The 18,590-nt window shown below is 36.0% G+C and overlaps 1 protein-coding gene across 1 annotated transcript in view; it reads left to right on the top strand.

The window, feature by feature from the left end:
* STT3B (STT3 oligosaccharyltransferase complex catalytic subunit B) overlaps positions 1-17,900 on the top strand; it is a 101,583-nt gene extending 83,683 nt beyond the window's left edge. Inside the window, exons 8-16 of the mRNA XM_082637542.1 lie at positions 459-507; positions 1,894-2,048; positions 4,462-4,673; positions 5,907-6,094; positions 6,817-6,988; positions 7,864-8,037; positions 10,868-10,981; positions 13,013-13,225; positions 16,256-17,900. Coding sequence (XP_082493668.1) covers positions 459-507; positions 1,894-2,048; positions 4,462-4,673; positions 5,907-6,094; positions 6,817-6,988; positions 7,864-8,037; positions 10,868-10,981; positions 13,013-13,225; positions 16,256-16,336 — 1,358 coding nt within the window. The 3' untranslated portion in view covers positions 16,337-17,900. The remainder of the gene's footprint in view (positions 1-458; positions 508-1,893; positions 2,049-4,461; positions 4,674-5,906; positions 6,095-6,816; positions 6,989-7,863; positions 8,038-10,867; positions 10,982-13,012; positions 13,226-16,255) is intronic.
* Positions 17,901-18,590: the final 690 nt, after the last annotated feature.

The following is an 18,590-nucleotide window of genomic DNA, read 5'->3' as shown; positions in this document are numbered from 1 at the left end:
ATGCAACTAGAGAAAGCCCACGTGCAGCAATGAAGATCCAACGCAGCCAAAAATAAATAAAAAATAAATAAAATTTTAAAAACATTAAAATCATCTTTGTAATTTATCTAAATTTGGCATACTGGACACCTCTCACTTTTTAAAATTATCCAGTGCTATCTTAATATCTTAGCTTTATTTTACTAGTCAACTAGAGGTTTAAGAGAGAATTGGAAAACATTCTACAGTTTTATCTGTCAACTTGTTGTGTTTCTTTGGAAATGTAATGTCCATGGATTTTTTTTTATTTGATCCCTAACCTTATTTTATCTGACTGCCAGCTGTGTGAAATAACGTTGTCACCTATTTTTTTAAAAACAAGAATTCTTTTAATATTAGCTTAAATTAATCCATAATAATCAATAAACATAAAAACAGTGAAAAGGCGGATTAATTTCCTCTACATTTTTCCTTCCAAGGTTACATTGCACCGTGGAGTGGCAGGTTTTACTCATTGTGGGATACTGGGTAAGTGCAGATAAGTTATTTGCCCTCATGTTATTTCCCTTTTGTCATCTGTTCTTTATTGTTAGTATCTCTGTCAGTACCTGGGCAACATTTCTAAAGTATCTAGCATGTACTAGTTTAGTAAATGTTGTATTTTGTCTGTTATAATACCGGTTTGGAATTCACCTTCAGTGTGATATGTAAGTCACATTTCTGTTCATGGGCAACTCCTTATTTTAGTTTTATTTGTTAAAACATTTCAGGTAACGTGTGCCATTTTAGTAATTGATTTTTGTTTTTACCAATGTATTCAAAGTTTCCATCTGTTAGTAATATTTAATTTTTAATCATTAAGGATAGATGCTATGTTATAGCATCTGTATGCCGTAGATATGAAGAAAAATTTAACTTTCTTTTTAATACCACATTATCTAAGTTTCTTGATATTTTTTAACCTATCAAATAAACTAGAGAATATTTGTTGTGCTTTTTAAGAGTGCTATTATAAAAAGAGTTAGTAAAAATAATTTAGTTTTAAATTAGCTCAATAATTTTTTATCTCTAGAAATGTTTTCCTAAGGATAAGAAAATATCTCTTGGTGATAATTTACTTCTCTCCCTTGATTCTGCTATTCCATCTTTTTTGTTACTCCCCATGTGGCCGAATAAAAAACCTACCACAATTTATTGAACAGGCCTGCCCTTTGGTGTGACACCAAAAGGGCTCTTGCCCATGACTAATTAAAGGGCATAAGCAAATTATGTATGAATGGCTGAAGCTAACAGACACAAACTTCCAGATATCAGCTTTGCATCACCAGAGTTTGAGGGAAAACCCCAGTTGTAGAAGTTAGTTATTCTGATTAGATTAAAATCCTAGGTTAAATTTTTGTTAGTCATACTTATTCTTGCTTTCAGACTTTAACTGACCACTTTGGAATTTCAGGGAAAATTTATCCTGTCTTTTCCATTTCCCTCACCAGCCTCTGTGCCATCTCCTTGTTAAGAAAGTTATTGTGGCAATATGGTATCTTATCGGATAAGGTATTTCTGCTAGTAATAAGTCCAGAAGATAGTGAAACTCGTTGATGCAAACTTAGAAAAGTACTAAGTTAAAACCGCAAAACAAATTCCTATTTGAGCAAAGATTTTTGTGTTAGAAGTCAGAGCCACCACTTTTATAACTGGCCTTAGATCATTCTGATTTTAGGAGGGGCATATTGGTTTTGCTTTTAACAGTGTGTATCAGATTTATTTCCACTCTAGCTGGTTACATTGGAATATACTTTTAAGCAAGAAGAGGTAGGGATAGGAACCATATCTACAATCAGAGAAAGTTTATTCATCTAAAAGGAACTCCTGTTTTATCATTTACTTTTAAATAATGTTAACTTTTTTTAATACCAGGTATGCAAAAATACACATCCCAATTATTGCATCAGTGTCTGAGCATCAGCCTACAACTTGGGTATCTTTCTTCTTTGATCTACATATTCTTGTGTGTACCTTCCCAGCAGGCCTGTGGTTCTGCATTAAAAATATCAACGATGAAAGAGTATTTGGTAAGAGATTTTTAATAAATACTTTGATTTATTTATTTTTGTTGAGGTTATCACTGCACTTTAAAGTTTTGTTTTTCTTTGCTTGACTCTACGCATATTTAAGATAACTTTCCTCTCTTTGCATAAGTGCTTAACCAAGAAAAATTCAGTGAATTTGCATTATATATACTCTAATTATTAACTTTTCATTTTGGACTAGTATATAAATTTTTCATTCAATTTATTTTCTGAGAGGTTAATGTAATTATAGTCTGTGGCTGAGAATTGGAAATTATAACTGTTGACAGAACAGACTTGACTTTATTTTCTCAGTTAAATCCAGTTAAGTAGGAGGAAGTTTGCAGGGGCATCCATGATCCAAATTTCAGTGCAAAAGTACATTTTGTAATAGAATAAGAATCACCTTTAAGTAAACACCCTCTTGACTGATAGATTTGTGTAACTTCCAACTTACAAGACTTAGATAGACAAACTATTTTAAAGCCAGTGTTTAGGATCTGACATTCAAAATATAAATGGACAAAATAAACAGATACCAAACACTTTTATGTAATTCAGTCATCACAAGAAGTATGCTGTGGCTGTTTTGCATTTGATAAAACCTGAAACTGAAAAAGCTTTGTAATATGCACAGGGTCACACAAGCAAATAGTTTGTGCAAGTATGGGTCCTGGACCATTAGAGACACTCAGAAGTTACTGTTCCAGAGTGAAGTCAGGAGAGAGAAAATAGCATCTGCATAGGTTCTAACCAAAGGATGACACTCCTTCTTTTCTGGTTTCTGTAGGTCAGTGGACTCTGGATAAGGCCATGTTAATATTGCATCATTCAAAAAGATTTTAGCTTAGACATATTGCCCACTCATGACTTAGCAGTTCCAATCCTAGGAATATACCCAAGAGAAGGAAGTGCATGTGTCCCATAAAGGACATGTTTAAGAGTATATACATAGCAACTTTATCCATAATAGCCCCGAATTAGAAACATTCCAAAGGTTATCAGCAGTAGGATCAAGAAATTTTTATGTATTTGTACAGTAGAATACAACACAACAATTAATAAAAGAATAGCATGGGTAATTAAAAGAAACCAGTACAAAAGAGAACATTTTTATATAATTTCATTACTATGAAGTTTAAGAATAAGGAAAACTAAATTATTGCTTTAAAAGTCCAAATAGTGATTACCTTTTTGGACTTTTAAGGTAATAAAGTGGGGAGGGGGAGGGGAGCAGTTATTGACTGGGAAGAGGCATGAGGGATTCTCCTGAGGGAGGTATACAAATGTTCTGTATTTCGATATGGGTGGTAATTACATAGGTGTGTGCATATATAAAAATCCACTGAGATAAACAATATGGTATAATAAATGTATTTTTTAGTCAGGAAAAAAAATGTGAATTAGCTTCAAATGAGGCAGGCACTCAAATGACTCAATAACTTTGTAAAGTCATACAGCCTCTAGCCAGAAATGATAGAGCCTTTCCTTGTGGTGAGCACATTATCTGGAAAGCTTTGACTATTGGAAATTACTTCCAATTTTTTTTTTTTAAGTTTCTTGGCAATAACTTTATAAGTTCCTCCTTTGGTAATAAATTATATTCTTCTCATCCCATTCTTACTTTAAAGCAGGCTTTATGCCAGATACTGGCACAGACTTTTCATAGACTTTATTTGATTCTATAAACTTAACTGTGCCTAATAATACAATTCACCAAACATGTTTTCATCTGTCAGTTAACGTATTTTTCTAATATGTGATGCCGTTGACAAATAATGAATTGTCTCATTCCCCATAGTAGCTATAATTAAACTTGAATCATGATATGCTTCTCTAAACTGTTGATATGCAGTGTTCATTTTGTCAACACTAGTTATAATTTGTAAATATGACTTTTAAATTGGTTAGCATTATCAATTTAAAAACAATTAGGGCTTCCCTGATGGCACAGTGGTTAAGAATCCACCTGCCAGTGCAGGGGACACGGGTTTGAGCCATGGTCCAGGAAGATCCCACATGCCGTGGAGCAACTAAGCCCATGCGCCACAACTACTGAGCCCACGTGCCACAACTACTGAAGCCCACACACCTAGAGCCTGTGCTCCGCAGCAAGAGAAGCCAACACGGTGAGAAGCCTGTGCACTGCAACAAAGAGTAGCCCCGGCTCGCCACAACTAGAGAAAGCCTGCGTGTAACAACAAACACCCAACACAGCCAAAAACAAAATAAATAAAATAAATTAATTTTTTTAAATTCCTCTTTAAATAAATAAATGAATGAATGAATATAAACAGTTAGCCCTTTTATGAGATGTTTGTCTGTTTTTAGATTTTGTTTTAAATAGTTTTAGTCAGTGGAGTTTCCTGGGACCCTTTTCTCTTCTGAAGTGTTACGAGAGAACTTGTCTTTGCAGTTGCTCTGTATGCCATCAGTGCTGTCTACTTTGCTGGCGTGATGGTACGGCTGATGTTGACCTTGACCCCAGTCGTCTGTATGCTGTCTGCAATTGCATTCTCAAATGTTTTTGAGCATTATTTGGGGGATGACATGAAAAGGGAAAACCCACCTGTGGAGGACAGCAGTGATGAGGATGACAAGAGAAACCCAGGAAATTTGTATGATAAGGTGGGAAATCTAAAGTAAGGCCTTTAAAATTTTTACGTGTTTTATTTTTCCACTACAGTAAGAACTTATATATATTATGAAGGGTGATTAAACAAGAATTTAGGCAAACTGTGACATTTCTAGTTGGTCTTAACTGCTTACCTCAAATTTTGAATCCTGGTTGGTCTTTTCACTCAGAAAGCTGGTGCTCTACTAAACTACATAAAATTTAGTGCTATAAATCCCTCTGAAACTGTGTGCAAAGTGCTTATCCTTGAGGTCCATATTCACTGTAAACTTTTAAAATATTTGGTTGACTGAACAGTGATTCACAAGGGGAATAAGTGCCTTAAAAAAAAGTCTCCAGTTCGTTAGCACTAGGTGGCTGCCGATATAATAATGTTATTCACTTTTAACTTCTCAGCTAACAGCAGGATTATATTTGGTGCAAGTGTGGAAAAGACTTAGAATCAGAGCACTTGTCTTGGATGACATAGTAAACTTTATTTACTAGATTTTTAAGGAGCAATAAGCAATGAAGCTTCGCAGTATACGTATTAATTTTGAAATTTTCTTTCTTTACTATGATAGGTCCAATATTCATACAGATTAGTGCTAATAAGGCACATACCTGCTTTTGTGTTTGTGTTTGTTATGTTCTGTTTTGTGGTTTCTTAATAACTAGCCTTGCAATTTAGAACCTCTGACTGTTCTCTGTTCGGTGAGGTTTTTGTTTTGTTTTCAAAAATGTAATCTTGATTTTAACAAGTCTGTTGGTTTGGGGTTTGGAAATTAGAAAACTGATTCTGACAATGCAGTTTTTTCCTATACTAAAGTCCTACATGGTCTGGATTATAGCTGGACATTGCTGTTTTCAGGGTGAGGAATTCAGATTTTTTATGAGAAAAGGTGGCCAGCATGAGACCATTTGGTTATCCCCTTTGTATTTACATAAAACATAAGGGCAGTTGAGTTTGAAAGCAGCTTCTTACTGGAGATTTTTTGCTCTGCAACCTGCTGCTGGATTGGGTTTAGTTCCAGGAAGCCTTCTCATTCACATTTGACTTTAGAATCCACCTTGATAATTTTTAGAAAATGTTGTATGACCCACACGAGAATTCCCGATGGTTATACATTTTCCTTCTGAAAGAATTAAATTGATAGATAACATTCTCCCAACTTCTCCCTTTTGAGTGTCTTAATGAAAGCAAGTCAAATGATGAATTTGTCTCATCAGTTTTTTTGCATTTTCAGGCAGGTAAAGTGAGGAAGCATGTAACTGAACAGGAAAAAACTGAAGAGGGATTAGGTCCTAATATAAAAAGCATTGTTACCATGTTGATGCTGATGCTGTTGATGATGTTTGCAGTCCACTGTACCTGGGTCACAAGCAATGCCTACTCCAGCCCAAGTGTGGTCCTGGCCTCTTACAATCATGATGGGTAAGAAGACAACTTGACTACAAAAGGATTTTATACCTACCCTTTTTTCCTGTCTCAAAAGATAGAATTCAAAGATGTTTGTGAGGCTCTGCATTTGAATCTGCTGTGCTTTTCTTGTGACCTTTCCCCTGCCCGTCCCCTTTGGTAGAAGTAGGTAATAATCATTGTATTTCATGCTCTTTTCCAAAATATCTTTACATACATAACATACACATTAGTCTTAAAGTGTTGTGCTTGGACACAGAGCATCATCATTACCAGGAAATCCTTTAGAAATGTAAATTCTTGACCCCACCTCAGTGTGTAGAATGAGAAACCTGGGGGTGAGACTCAGCGATCTGTGGTTTAATAAGCCCCCCTGGTGATTCTGATGCAGCTACAGTTGAAGAACAGCTGGTTTATGTACTGCAACCCCGCATTCCCACCCCAGCTTCTGCTTCACTTGGGTGCTCATTAGACTTGCCCAGTATCAGGCTCCACCCCAGAACTACTAAACCAGAATTTGCTTTTTTACAAGATGGCCTGGTGGTTTGTATGCATATTAAAGTCTAAGAAGCACTAGTCTAGCTCTTTGTTGATCTTTTTTTTCTCCCTACCATGGAGGCTTTTAACTACCATCCTTAAAATGTGAAATTACTTAGTGGCCTGGCATCTCAGGGTTTTAAGTTACCATCTTCACACTTCTAAGATATCATTTAAAAGAATATTGTGATTGTTTTCAGCACCAGGAATATCTTGGATGATTTTAGAGAAGCTTACTTTTGGCTGAGGCAAAATACAGATGAACATGCCCGAGTGATGTCTTGGTGGGATTATGGCTATCAAATAGCTGGGATGGCTAATAGAACTACTTTGGTGGATAATAACACCTGGAATAACAGCCACATAGCACTGGTAAGAATTTGATCAACAAAAGATCAAAAGTTACAAACCTTTATTCACTACTTAGCAATCAGACTTCACTTGTGATTAAGTAGGAAAAATGTGGGTGAAAGTACTCTTTGCTTGCTGAATTTTGAACATTCTTCTCTACATATTTATTCAATAAAGTGAGTTCAAGGTATGCTTATTTTGTTTTTAAGAATAGAATTTAAGTATCATTCAGAATTGTAGGCTGTTTGCTGAAGAATTAGGCAAAATCTGAAACTTAAAATATTATATTTGTCTTGTATTTTCCATTTCATAAGTTAAGAAAAGTATTTGCAAATATGTAAAACAAATGCACTGTGTTTTATGGGCATGCAAATTATGTTCACTCTAGCTATTAAATAACTAATCTATGTTAATTAAAGTAATCACCTCTCTGTTCTTTAAAGATTTTAAATAGATAACTGGACGTTAGCCATATGAGTTCTTTTTGTATTAGTGTTGTAACTAATCATTAGATGTTTAGTAAACTGAAGAGAAGAATATATTTGTGCTAGCTAGATGGATGGTCATCCTCGGCCTGAGGTTATGAGAAGTTCTACTTCTTTTAAGCTTGCTTGCTTTCATATTAAAATGTTAATTTCATGAAACCTAATTATTAGCAAAATATTAGAGCATGTATTTCTGATTTTGACATTTCTGCTATAATTGGTTGTAGTAAGTAAGGTGCTTATAAATCTCAGTAAATCTGTTGAATTCATAGCAAATCATTTCTATAAAAAGAATTCCATGTAAATCAAACTCTTGAGATGCATTCCATCTTAAAGTAAAAATGTGCATTCATTTTTATTTTTAGTGTATTTTGGGACTAAGTACACACATTCTCATTTTTTATTCTGTAGGTGGGAAAAGCCATGTCTTCAAATGAAACAGCAGCCTATAAAATCATGAGGAGTCTGGATGTAGATTATGTTTTGGTTATTTTTGGAGGGGTGATTGGGTATTCTGGTGATGATATCAACAAATTTCTCTGGATGGTTAGGATAGCTGAAGGGGAACATCCAAAAGACATTCGGGTAAGAAACTAGGTCGTTCTCGGTGTGTGAAAGACAGCTCCCAGTAGCCCTCTTACCTTGTTAATTGCATTGTGTTTGTTTTCATTATCCTATCCCCCAAATTAGTTCTTCAGTCTGACTTTACTGTTTATTAAAGATACCATAAGCATTTTCCCAGGTTTAAAACTTTGGAAACTCGTACCTGGTACTTCCATTCTCCCCTACAAAGCAATCCCTTGTCAGAATTCTTGCCTTTACTCCTTACAGCCTGTCACTTCTGCCCTTTCCATTTTCATTGCTTCCACTCTGGCATTGACCCCTATGCTCATAAACCTGAAATAGGACAGTAGCCTTGAGATTGCTATCTTTGCCTTAGTCTTGTTCCCTCTCCCAGTCTAGCATGACATTGATCATGTAACTTTCCAGCTTTTTTTTTTTTTTTAAGCCTTCATTAGTTTAAGGAAAGGGACCTTGGAACGAGACAGACGAGTTGGAACTAAACCCTGCCACTGTCAGCTTGGTGCTATGGGCAAGTTGTTTTTCAGCCAGTCAGCATTATATGCTTCGAGCACTAGGTCTTATTCTAGGTTCTAGTGTTATAATGGTGATTACGGCTGTTTCAGTTGATCACTAACAGATGCCAGGAATAATTCATTTGTAGTGCTGTTATGAGAATTTATAGTAACATAGATGAAGCCTCAGCCTAGTGGCTGGTTTGAAATAATCATAATGATGATTGAAATAATGAAGCAGTGGTATGAAATCCAAACGCTTTCGCTCAGAATGCAACCCCTTAATGCTTCACTTTCCTTTGCTGGCCTCTTGTCCTTCTATCACCTTTTTCCACTCTGTCAGTCTACTCTAGCCCATGAAACTTGCCTCGTGGTTTCTTCCCTTGGCTCATCTGACACACGTGTTTATACTCTTTTCTTCTTGTAGTACCTTCCCTACCACAGATTAGTCCCCTCTCCAGAAGCCCTTCTCTGGTGTATTATCAGATCACATCCAGCATGGTTTGTAGGTAGATTCTGTTGTATCTCTCCCACTCAGCTGTGAGCTCAGAGAGGTTGGGCACCCAGCATTGTGGTTTACATGGTGAAGGCACAAAAGATGAGAGTAAGATTCACTGCTGATCCAGAATAAAAGAATCTTTTGGGAAAATGTATGAATGTGTTTTATGTGACAGGGATGAAGTCGAGTAAAGCCCCAGATTTCCTGTTTCAGTGTAAATGCTGTGACATTTCCCCTTAACTACGATTAATAAACAGTATTACCTTGTGTTAAATTGGTCTTAATTTAATCCTCCTAGTATGTAATTTTCATTTGTGCATTTGCTTTAGCAGTGTTAAAACACGTGGTAGGGCTTCCCTGGGGGCGCAGTGGTTGAGAGTCCGCCTGCCGATGCAGGGGACACGGGTTCGTGCCCCAGTTCGGGAAGATCCCACATGCCGCGGAGTGGTTGGGCCCGTGAGCCATGGCCGCTGAGCCTGCACGTCCGGAGCCTGTGCTCCGCAACGTGAGAGGCCCGCGTACCACAAAAAAAAAACACAAAAAACTGACATGGTAGATCCAGGTTATGCTTTGAACCATTTATATAGAGAAAAATCCTAAATTCCTATGCTTTGTGAATAGGTAATTTACACATTCACATGGTTCAAAAAATAAAATATAAGGGATATACAGTAAAAGTTTACACCCTCCCACCCCAAGAAGAGGAAAAGAAAAAAGTCCATGGTAGTCTCTTACTATTTTCTTATGATTCTTATTGAAGCAGATAACTAGTAGCAAAATACACACCTTGTTCTTGCTTTTGTTACTTCACAATATATTGTGGAGATCTTATGGGGATCCTTCTTCATTCCTTTTTTTTTTATATCTGCATAGTGTCTTCTATTGTGTGTGTGCACCATGATTTATTTAACCTGTCCCTCTTAATGGACATTTAGGTTGATTCCAGTTTTTTAATCTCATAAACAGTGGTGCGATAAATAACTTTCTACATTCGTCATTTTGCCCACGTATAAGTATCTCTGTAGGATAAATTCCTAGATGAGGAATTTCTATCGATGGTGTCAGATTAGCCCTCTTAGAGGTTAATTCATAAATTTGATGAGCTCCCAATAAATATTCCTACAGAAGTTTTCTAAACATTCACCTCTCAACTAAAGAACTGATTTTAAAAGTTCATATGGAAAAATAAAGAACAAATTTAGTTGGCCTACCTGATATTAAATCATGGTATTGGCACCTTTTTTTTTTCTTAAATTATTGAGGCTTTATTATAACATGGTTTAAAATCTGGTAGAATTAAATTAATAATCGCCCTCCCTCACTAACAGACTATTGTTCTTTTTCTCTGTGTTTTCTTGGATACTCTTATTTATTTCCTATAAATGATTTCTATACCGAGCTTTAAAAAACACCCATGGGGGCTTCCCTGGTGGCACAGTGGTTGGGAGTCCGCCTGCCGATGCGGGGGATGCGGGTTCGTGCCCCGGTCTGGGAGGGTCCCGCGTGCCACGGAGCAGCTGGGCCCGTGAGCCATGGCTGCTGGGCCTGCGCTTCCGGAGCCTGTGCTCCGCGGCCGGAGAGGCCACAGGAGTGAGAGGCCCGCGTACTGCAAAAAAAAAAAAAAAAAAAAAAACACCCATGATAGTTTTGTGGGTTTTTTAAGAGATGACATTAAATTGATCAATTCATCTTCTGATACTATGTTTTTTTGAGATGTAACTAAATATGACTTTATGAAGATACCTCAAAAGTTAGTTCTTATGGGGAAATGAAAAGGGGAACCTGTAGCTTTGAATTGGTTGTATTAAACTGACACAAACTTCTGGATTCTTTCCTGTAGGAAAGTGACTATTTCACCCCACAAGGAGAATTCCGTGTAGACAAAGCAGGATCCCCTACTTTGTTGAATTGCCTTATGTATAAAATGTCATACTACAGATTTGGAGAAATGCAGGTTAGTTACATCAATTTTTCTATAATCTTTATTCAAAGGAATATTAAGTAGCCTTGTCTGACTCTAAAAAACAGGATAATGATGTTTTGGTTGCACTGTAAAGAAAAATGTGCTCATCTAAAGATTCTTTTCTCTATTAAATTTAATTTCTGAAACTTGTATGTAAAAAACGAGGAAATATGTTTTAGATCGAAGATTTCTTTCCAGAATTGTTAATTAACATAGGCTCAAATCCATTCTTTGCTTGCCATCTCACTTTTGACTTGATGCTTTTGGAAGACCAGGGAGAGGTCTTCCAGCTGGGAAACAGTGTGATCTTAAGTAGTTTAACTTCACTGCCTGGTGGGGGAAAGCCTGAAATTAAAGAGATGAATTATTTAGTCACTTCACATATTCACTGTTTCCCTGTTCTCCATTACCACAGAGAGCTAGGACTCTCTGGGTCAGAGTTTTCCCAGAAAATTGGAATGATATGGTACAAAAGATTAAGAGTCAACAAAAATGAGTGAATGGGCAAAGAGGCATCGTGGCAAAAAGAACAGATAACGGACTGTCACAACACCTGGGTTCCAGATCTGGCTCTGTCAGGTCATGTAACCCTTGGACAAGTCACATTCTCTCTGGACTTGTTTTTTTCCTTGTCTGTGTATAATGGGGGTTGGACTGATGGCTTCTATGATTCTTCATAGCTCTCAGATTGCATGACTGTCATACCAAGTTACACTTTCATACTAAGGTTACATCAATGGCAGAGGAAAAATTGCTTGTTTAATTTTATACAAATACCAGGGAAATTTTATACAAATACCAAGATAATGTTTCCACATTATTCGCTTACTCTACTGAAAAAATAGACAAAAATTTTACTACCAGATTTAGGGTTTTGTTTGTGTTTTCTTTGAAGGCCACTGCCTGGTCTCTAAACTCATGCTAAGAAAGAAGCAACTTAAGCCATAATAATTAGCTACCTCAGAAAATGGGTGAAAGATTAGTTTCTCTGTTCACTAATGAGAGCATTGAAGGACTTTTTTTTTCTGTCACGTTTATCAAGAGCTCTAAGCCGTGCCTCTAGCATGCATTCATTTTGATGCCTTTCCCTACTTGAGAATAATATGTTTAAGACATGAAGTATATAACTTTGCTCTTGTATAGAGCAATAACAAGTTATTCTCGCACTGGAGGAGATTTGGTTTTTGGTTTTATTTTTAAGTTGAATTCATTTAAGTTCTGTATGGCAACATAAACTTAGTCTGAGAATTTCTTAAAATCTTCTCCCGTCCCTCCATTTTTTCCTCCTTTCATTTTTGGTTAATCTTCCCATGATTTGGCTTGTCTGACTTCCTTTATAGTTCCCAATTTCAGGTTGGTTAGCATCACTGCTTGTGAATTGATTTAACAAGTAATGCTGGTGAGATAGAGCCCCACTGAATAAGGTAAAGTCATCATGCAGCTTACATCCTACTGGAGGATATAGGTAATTTTAAAAATAAATAAAAACTTTAGCAACAAACACTATAGAGTAAAAGAATAAGGAGTCAATGGAGGAGACTTCGCAACCATCAATCTCAAGAAAATATTTTCCTGAAGGGATGGTATTTGGGCTGAGACCAAAGGATAGAAAGGGACCAGCCATGCAAAATCACTGAATGAAGAACTTTGAGGTTGAAAGAGTAGATAGTATAGTGCAAGGCCCTGGGGCAGAAAAGCAGGCCCTTCTGTGTGTTTTCTCTGAATACCTATAAGAAGGGCTTTAATGGATTTCATTTTGCTATTTTGGTTTTTTTATGCCTGCAGGCTGTTCATCCACTCTAAGGGTTCAGTGAAACTCTAATTCTGATGTATTTAGTTTCTCTCTTGCAGAGTTTTTCCTATCTGGTTAGCAACATATAAGAACTGTTACAATATATTGCTCTGATTGTGTTTTCCTAGTTTAAAAGGAGAAAGTTTTACTCTGCTGCTAACATTTACTACCTTCTAATATTGCAAGCTTTCCAATATGGTTAACATCCAATACTAATGTCACTTTTGCAGCTGGATTTCCGTACACCCCCAGGTTTTGATCGAACACGTAATGCTGAGATTGGAAACAAGGACATTAAATTCAAGCATTTGGAGGAGGCCTTTACATCAGAGCACTGGCTTGTAAGGATATATAAAGTGAAAGCACCCGATAACAGGGAGACACTAGACCACAAACCTCGAGTAACCAACATTTTCCCAAAACAGAAGTATTTGTCAAAGAAGGTGGGTGCCAAATGAAGTCATGTTTATGAAAGGGTAACTCCATATATACACTAGTATGTATAAAAGGGATAACTAATAAGAACTTGCTGTATAAAAAAATAAATAAAAAGAGAAAAAAAGGGTAACTCAAGATTGGTTGGTTTGACTGATAAATAATTACTGAAAACTGCGAATAAATTTTCATTTGCCAGATGAATAAAGACCAAGGCTTATATACAAAGTAGATATAAAGCCAGCCTGCTGAGGGCAATCCTTGTAAACTGAGCACTTCAGGTACCCCAAGCAGCAACTGTTCTGGATAGTTCTCAGTAGGGAAGAGTGGTTATCAGTGAACCAAGCTAAGATTTTCCAGAGGCATTCTGGCTTTAGCTTGTGCCACTCCCATTAGTAAGACTTGTTTGTAAAGTGAGATGTGTCTGTGGCTTCTGAACCTTTGTGAAAGTAAAAATGCCAAACAAGTAATAACAGTTGTGATTCGTTCATCATCTTTTGGTCAAAGCAAATTTATATAGCATTCTCATGTTCCATTCTAGTACGATGTTACTGTATTATTCATTGAAAAAATAAATAAACTTGAGTTGGTTTGAGTCTTGAATGAAAAAAAATCATTTATCTTAAGATAATTATTTTTAAATATAATTGTCATGACAAAGCTTGTAGGTAGAATTACGATGATGAGACTATTGCAGTCCTTTTGTAATAAATATTTAATAAGATATGAAGTCTTCTATTGGAGGTCATTATGGCTCACTTAAGCCAAATAGATCTAATCTTTGCTATAAAAGCTACTGAATAATGAGTATTTATATGGTTTTTCCTCTGTGGGAGATGGAAAATAATGAGCAGTCAGAAGAAATATTAAGATTGTATTTTAAGGTACTACCCTTAGAATACTAATTGTTATTAGACTGATCTCAGTCTTAAGTCTTGAAAGATACTTAGGTTTACATCGCTCAGATCAGTTATTTTAAATCATTGAAGGAATTGTCTTATCCCTTTGTATTACTTAAAATATACTTCAAATATATTCAGAATACAGATTATTTCAATTTGTACTATAAAGTGCTGCATATTAACTGTATGGTATGTAAATAGAAACTTTAACTGAACACCTTCTGTGCCAGGAATAGGTTACCATATCTAGACTAATGTATTTAAATAAGTCACAGAGAGCTGGCACTCACTGTGTCAGTCATATCAAGTGATCTGGTGTCTCATAGGCACGTGGTAGGAGAAACTGGTGAGTCACATCAGTGCAGAAGTCAGAACAAATGCTGCCAGTCTGAAGGCAGTCACTCCTAAGGCATCTCAGCCCAGTTATGAAAAACAAGGCATTGAACTTGCTGTATAACTGTTGATAGTGAAGTTTCTTAATCTGACCTCTTTGTCTTCTCATCATTTCCCCCAAATAAGTGAATGGATAAATAAAAATCCATCTGTCTTGTATGCCAAAAACATATTCTATTAGCCAACAACCTGGATCTAGTATTTCTGGTTTCCATGGCTTTGTACTCAGTTTTGTACTAGCAGGAATGCTTTTTATTTGTTTTGCTTTCCTCTCTCCAGCCCAGTTTTTATTTCGGGGGTTGAAGGGGGTATGAGTGAGTACAGCAGCCACTTCCTGCCACTGCCAAGCTGACATGGCTGAGGCACTGGGAATTGTAGTCCAGGGCTGCGTGGCTCACCTGCTCCTAGAGAGAAACACCCTGAGGACCTAGATAGATACGTGCAGAGACCTGGGGCATTTTACAGGATCTCATAGAAAAGGTTTCAAGTTAGAAATAATGTAGGTGATGATGATAAAGAAACCAACTCCTTGGCCTGGTTTGAATTTTTACAAATTGTGCCCTCTGAAATTCTTTACTTTTTGCCCTAATAAAATAAGTTAATAATAAGGTAACATATATTGTGGGCAAGTTAGCAGTAGCTAATTTTTGTGACCTTAAGAAGGATTGCATTCTACCTTGTATTTTTGTCGCTGTTAGAAAAAAATTATAAATTGTTTTAAACTGAACATCATAATATATGCACACGACATAGCATTTGCCAGAGTTTCTGAAACCTCCTCCAAAAGTTGTATTTAAATGTGAGAATTGAATTGAGGGGTCAATCTCTTGAGTCTTCACCTGCTGCTAACCCAGTGCTTTGACTGATGCCTTAAAGTACTAATTTCCAAGAAATTTGCTTTTTTCAGTATCTGTGAATATGTCAGATTGTCAGACCCATGTCCTATATTGATTTATCTTTGTGAGACTCTAAAATAGCAAACATTTTTGCAGTAATTTCTACCACCACATTTGTAGTAATTTATTTCTTATACCACAGACATCAGTTGACAGTATTTTAAGTGGAATCCTGAAATGTTAAGAAAAATGAAAAATATCTTAGTTTTTTAAAGATCTGTGATGCTCAAGGGATGTTACAGGTTTTTTTCTTGGTGTTTGGGTTTTGTTTTAATATTTAAGTGCTTATTTTCCTACCTAAATTGGAGAATGTGCCAAGTAACTTTATTTCTCTTTATTTTTGTAGATAGGTATAATCATCCTCATTTTTTACAGATAAGAAAATTGGGGCTCCAAAAGTTACTAAGTTAATTTGTATTTCTGACACAGCTAATTCTTGGAAACTAAACTAGGAGCACCATTAACATTTTCTGAATCCTTAGTCTAGTTATATATTCTATCATGCCTGGGAATGTGAGTAATTATTACACCTAAGCATTTAGCGGTTGAGAGGGGAGGTGGGGATTCATTCACTTGATGGTGAGGAATGTATGACAGGCGTTTGAGGACTGCTGTGGTCGTCCTTCATCTGAAAGGTGAGGACCTAGTCCAGTTCATCTTGGATCTCAGCATCCTTGGCATAGAGCAGTTCGTGGTGCTCATTGACTGTTTCAAGGAGTCCAGCCCTAAGAAGATCTGAGGGATTATTAAGACAGTCTTCATCATTCTGCGGTAAACCATGTGTGTATCTGTAGTTTTAATCCGTAGGAAACCTGCACTAACACCATGTGTTCTGTTTTCTTTATAGACTGCGAAAAGGAAGCGTGGCTACATTAAAAATAAACTAGTTTTTAAGAAAGGCAAGAAAATATCTAAGAAGACTGTCTAAATATACTGTTCTGGTTCCTAACTTGAAGCAGATGTCCTTGTGAGAACCGGTCTTTGCCTTTAGCTCATGTCATGTTTCACAGCGACGGAGGGTACAGAACCATCACTGGAACCATCACTGGTCCAGGTTAATGTACAAAACTTTCTGGCAATGCCTGATTTAAAAAATAAAATTGGCTTACTGAGAACAGCTGTTTTTGATTTGTAATGTGAAGCAAGACAGAGCACTGCTGTAAATGTCTAACAGCAGATTTTTTTTTTACTGGTACATGTTATCCTTCAAATCTGAGAATTTGGACTAATCGCACCAAAGAACCCTCTAATTTGGTCCCTGGCACATGCATACTTGTCAATGTTTTTATTCTTTTACAAGACCTGCATTTTATTTGAATTACCCAGATAGCAATACGTAAAATACGAATGACAAAATGTGATGCAAGCTTCTTGAACCAGTAAACTAGTACGGTCTGAGAAAGAGGTATTAGAAAAATAATTATACTTCCTTGAACTATATTTATTTTCATGTTTCTCCAGTGCAAAGAATGTTTCATCAAATGTATATTTTCTATTGCTTACTGTTTGCTCTGAGAAGCTGCTGTTTCAAAGATGGACCTGTAACTAATCGATTCAAATAGTTTTTTTTTTATGTTGAAACATTATTGCTGCTGTTAGCAGTTGTTTTCACCAGGTACTTACAGAGCAGATCTCATACATTGTTCATTCAAGGGCTAAATTTATATCCTTTGGAAATCATGGCAACTGCACAGAATGTTGCTAATTACCAGGATGGGGTTTGGTATCTTAGTCCTGAGGTTAGCACTTTGTTTACATGCAAAAGATTAAGGAAGAAACCCTTAAAGTGGACAGGTAGCCAAAGTTCATTTTGTGTGATTCTTCAAAATGACAAAGGATTTGTAAAGTTCGCCTGGATTTCTCTCATTTTTGTAACAGTTTCATCCATCACAGTGATTTTGTCTTCTGTTCCATATTTTGTTAATCCCTTAAGCATTTGATGAAACACTCTTTAATGCTATATGCATTTTCTTACTTTTATTAAAAATGTGACAATTGTCCAAAAAATGCACTAAAATATAAATGGAGATTGAACATGTTCACTTTCCGTCTCATAGGCAACTTTATATAGACTTGAAAATTTTCTCCTGTTTAGTAAAAGTGAAAGAGAAAGGGTTTTTCCTGCCACAGGATATCTTTTTTTATATAAACAAGCATAATTTACACCACTGCTTTTGGTGGAAAAGTGCAGAATAGTATGTAACTTTTATGAAGAAAAGTGTAATTTACAATATTCATTGAGAATGTTACTGCTGATTTTCTTTTCCAAAGTGTAGAATATTCTTTGATTTATAGAATCCATTTTTGACCCAGATGATGGTTCTTTTACATACCAATAAAGTGGTTGAACCTTTTCACAAAAAGTATAACTAAATCTGGATTTCTGATACCTTGTCATTTGGAGGATTTTATTTTACTTTGTTGCTTTAAAATTCAGTGCAGAGAAGTTGTTGACTGTAGGGAAAATAAAGTTAATTCAAATTTTGTGTTAAGCGTTGTCTTTTATACATCTTTTATTTTTGAAAGGACTAATAGTATTGAATACATACTTCTTGTTCACTTTTACAAAGGTTTTAGAGAACACATGTAGGAAAAAAAAGTGTTAGATTAGTTCAACTTAGGTCTAAGGTCTAAGCTGAACTAATCTATTATTTATTTTGCCTTCCTTTCCACCCCAGAGTGAAAATTTCATTTTGACTTTTTATGGGTGAGTGAGGGGAAGACACCTAGCCAAATAAGAATTTAATCTCCATGTAAATGAGGCTAGGACTCTTAACAAAAAAGCCCTGCTCTGTAAAGTTGCGATATTTAATCAGCCAAGTCTTATATAATTTTCTCATTAAGAGCAGGAATGATCTCTCACCTTTTCCAGTTTTAGGGAACCCCATTTTGGTTCAGTGGATTGCCTCAGCAAAAACTATATTGTAACCACACTTGAGATTTTATTGTAGCAGAAAAGTGAAATTATAGACAGTAAAACAGCTTTTATTTTTATTCCACATCTTAGAATTGAACACGCTGAGTGCTTTGTAGTATAAATAAGGCAGTGAGGCAGCAAGTCCAAAGATAAATTCATTTTTCAAACTTAACGTCCTTACCTACTTACTTGAGTTTGCATTTGTAGATTTTTAACTTCGAGTCCCCAGGCCATGACCAAAAGGCCAGAGAACTAGATGGTGTAA

This window comes from Mesoplodon mirus (assembly GCF_964341445.2).
Source record: "Mesoplodon mirus genome assembly, chromosome: 12".
Classification (NCBI taxonomy): Eukaryota; Metazoa; Chordata; class Mammalia; order Artiodactyla; family Ziphiidae; genus Mesoplodon; species Mesoplodon mirus.
Note: the sequence above shows the minus strand (reverse complement) of the source record. Positions and strands in the feature narration are given on the sequence as shown.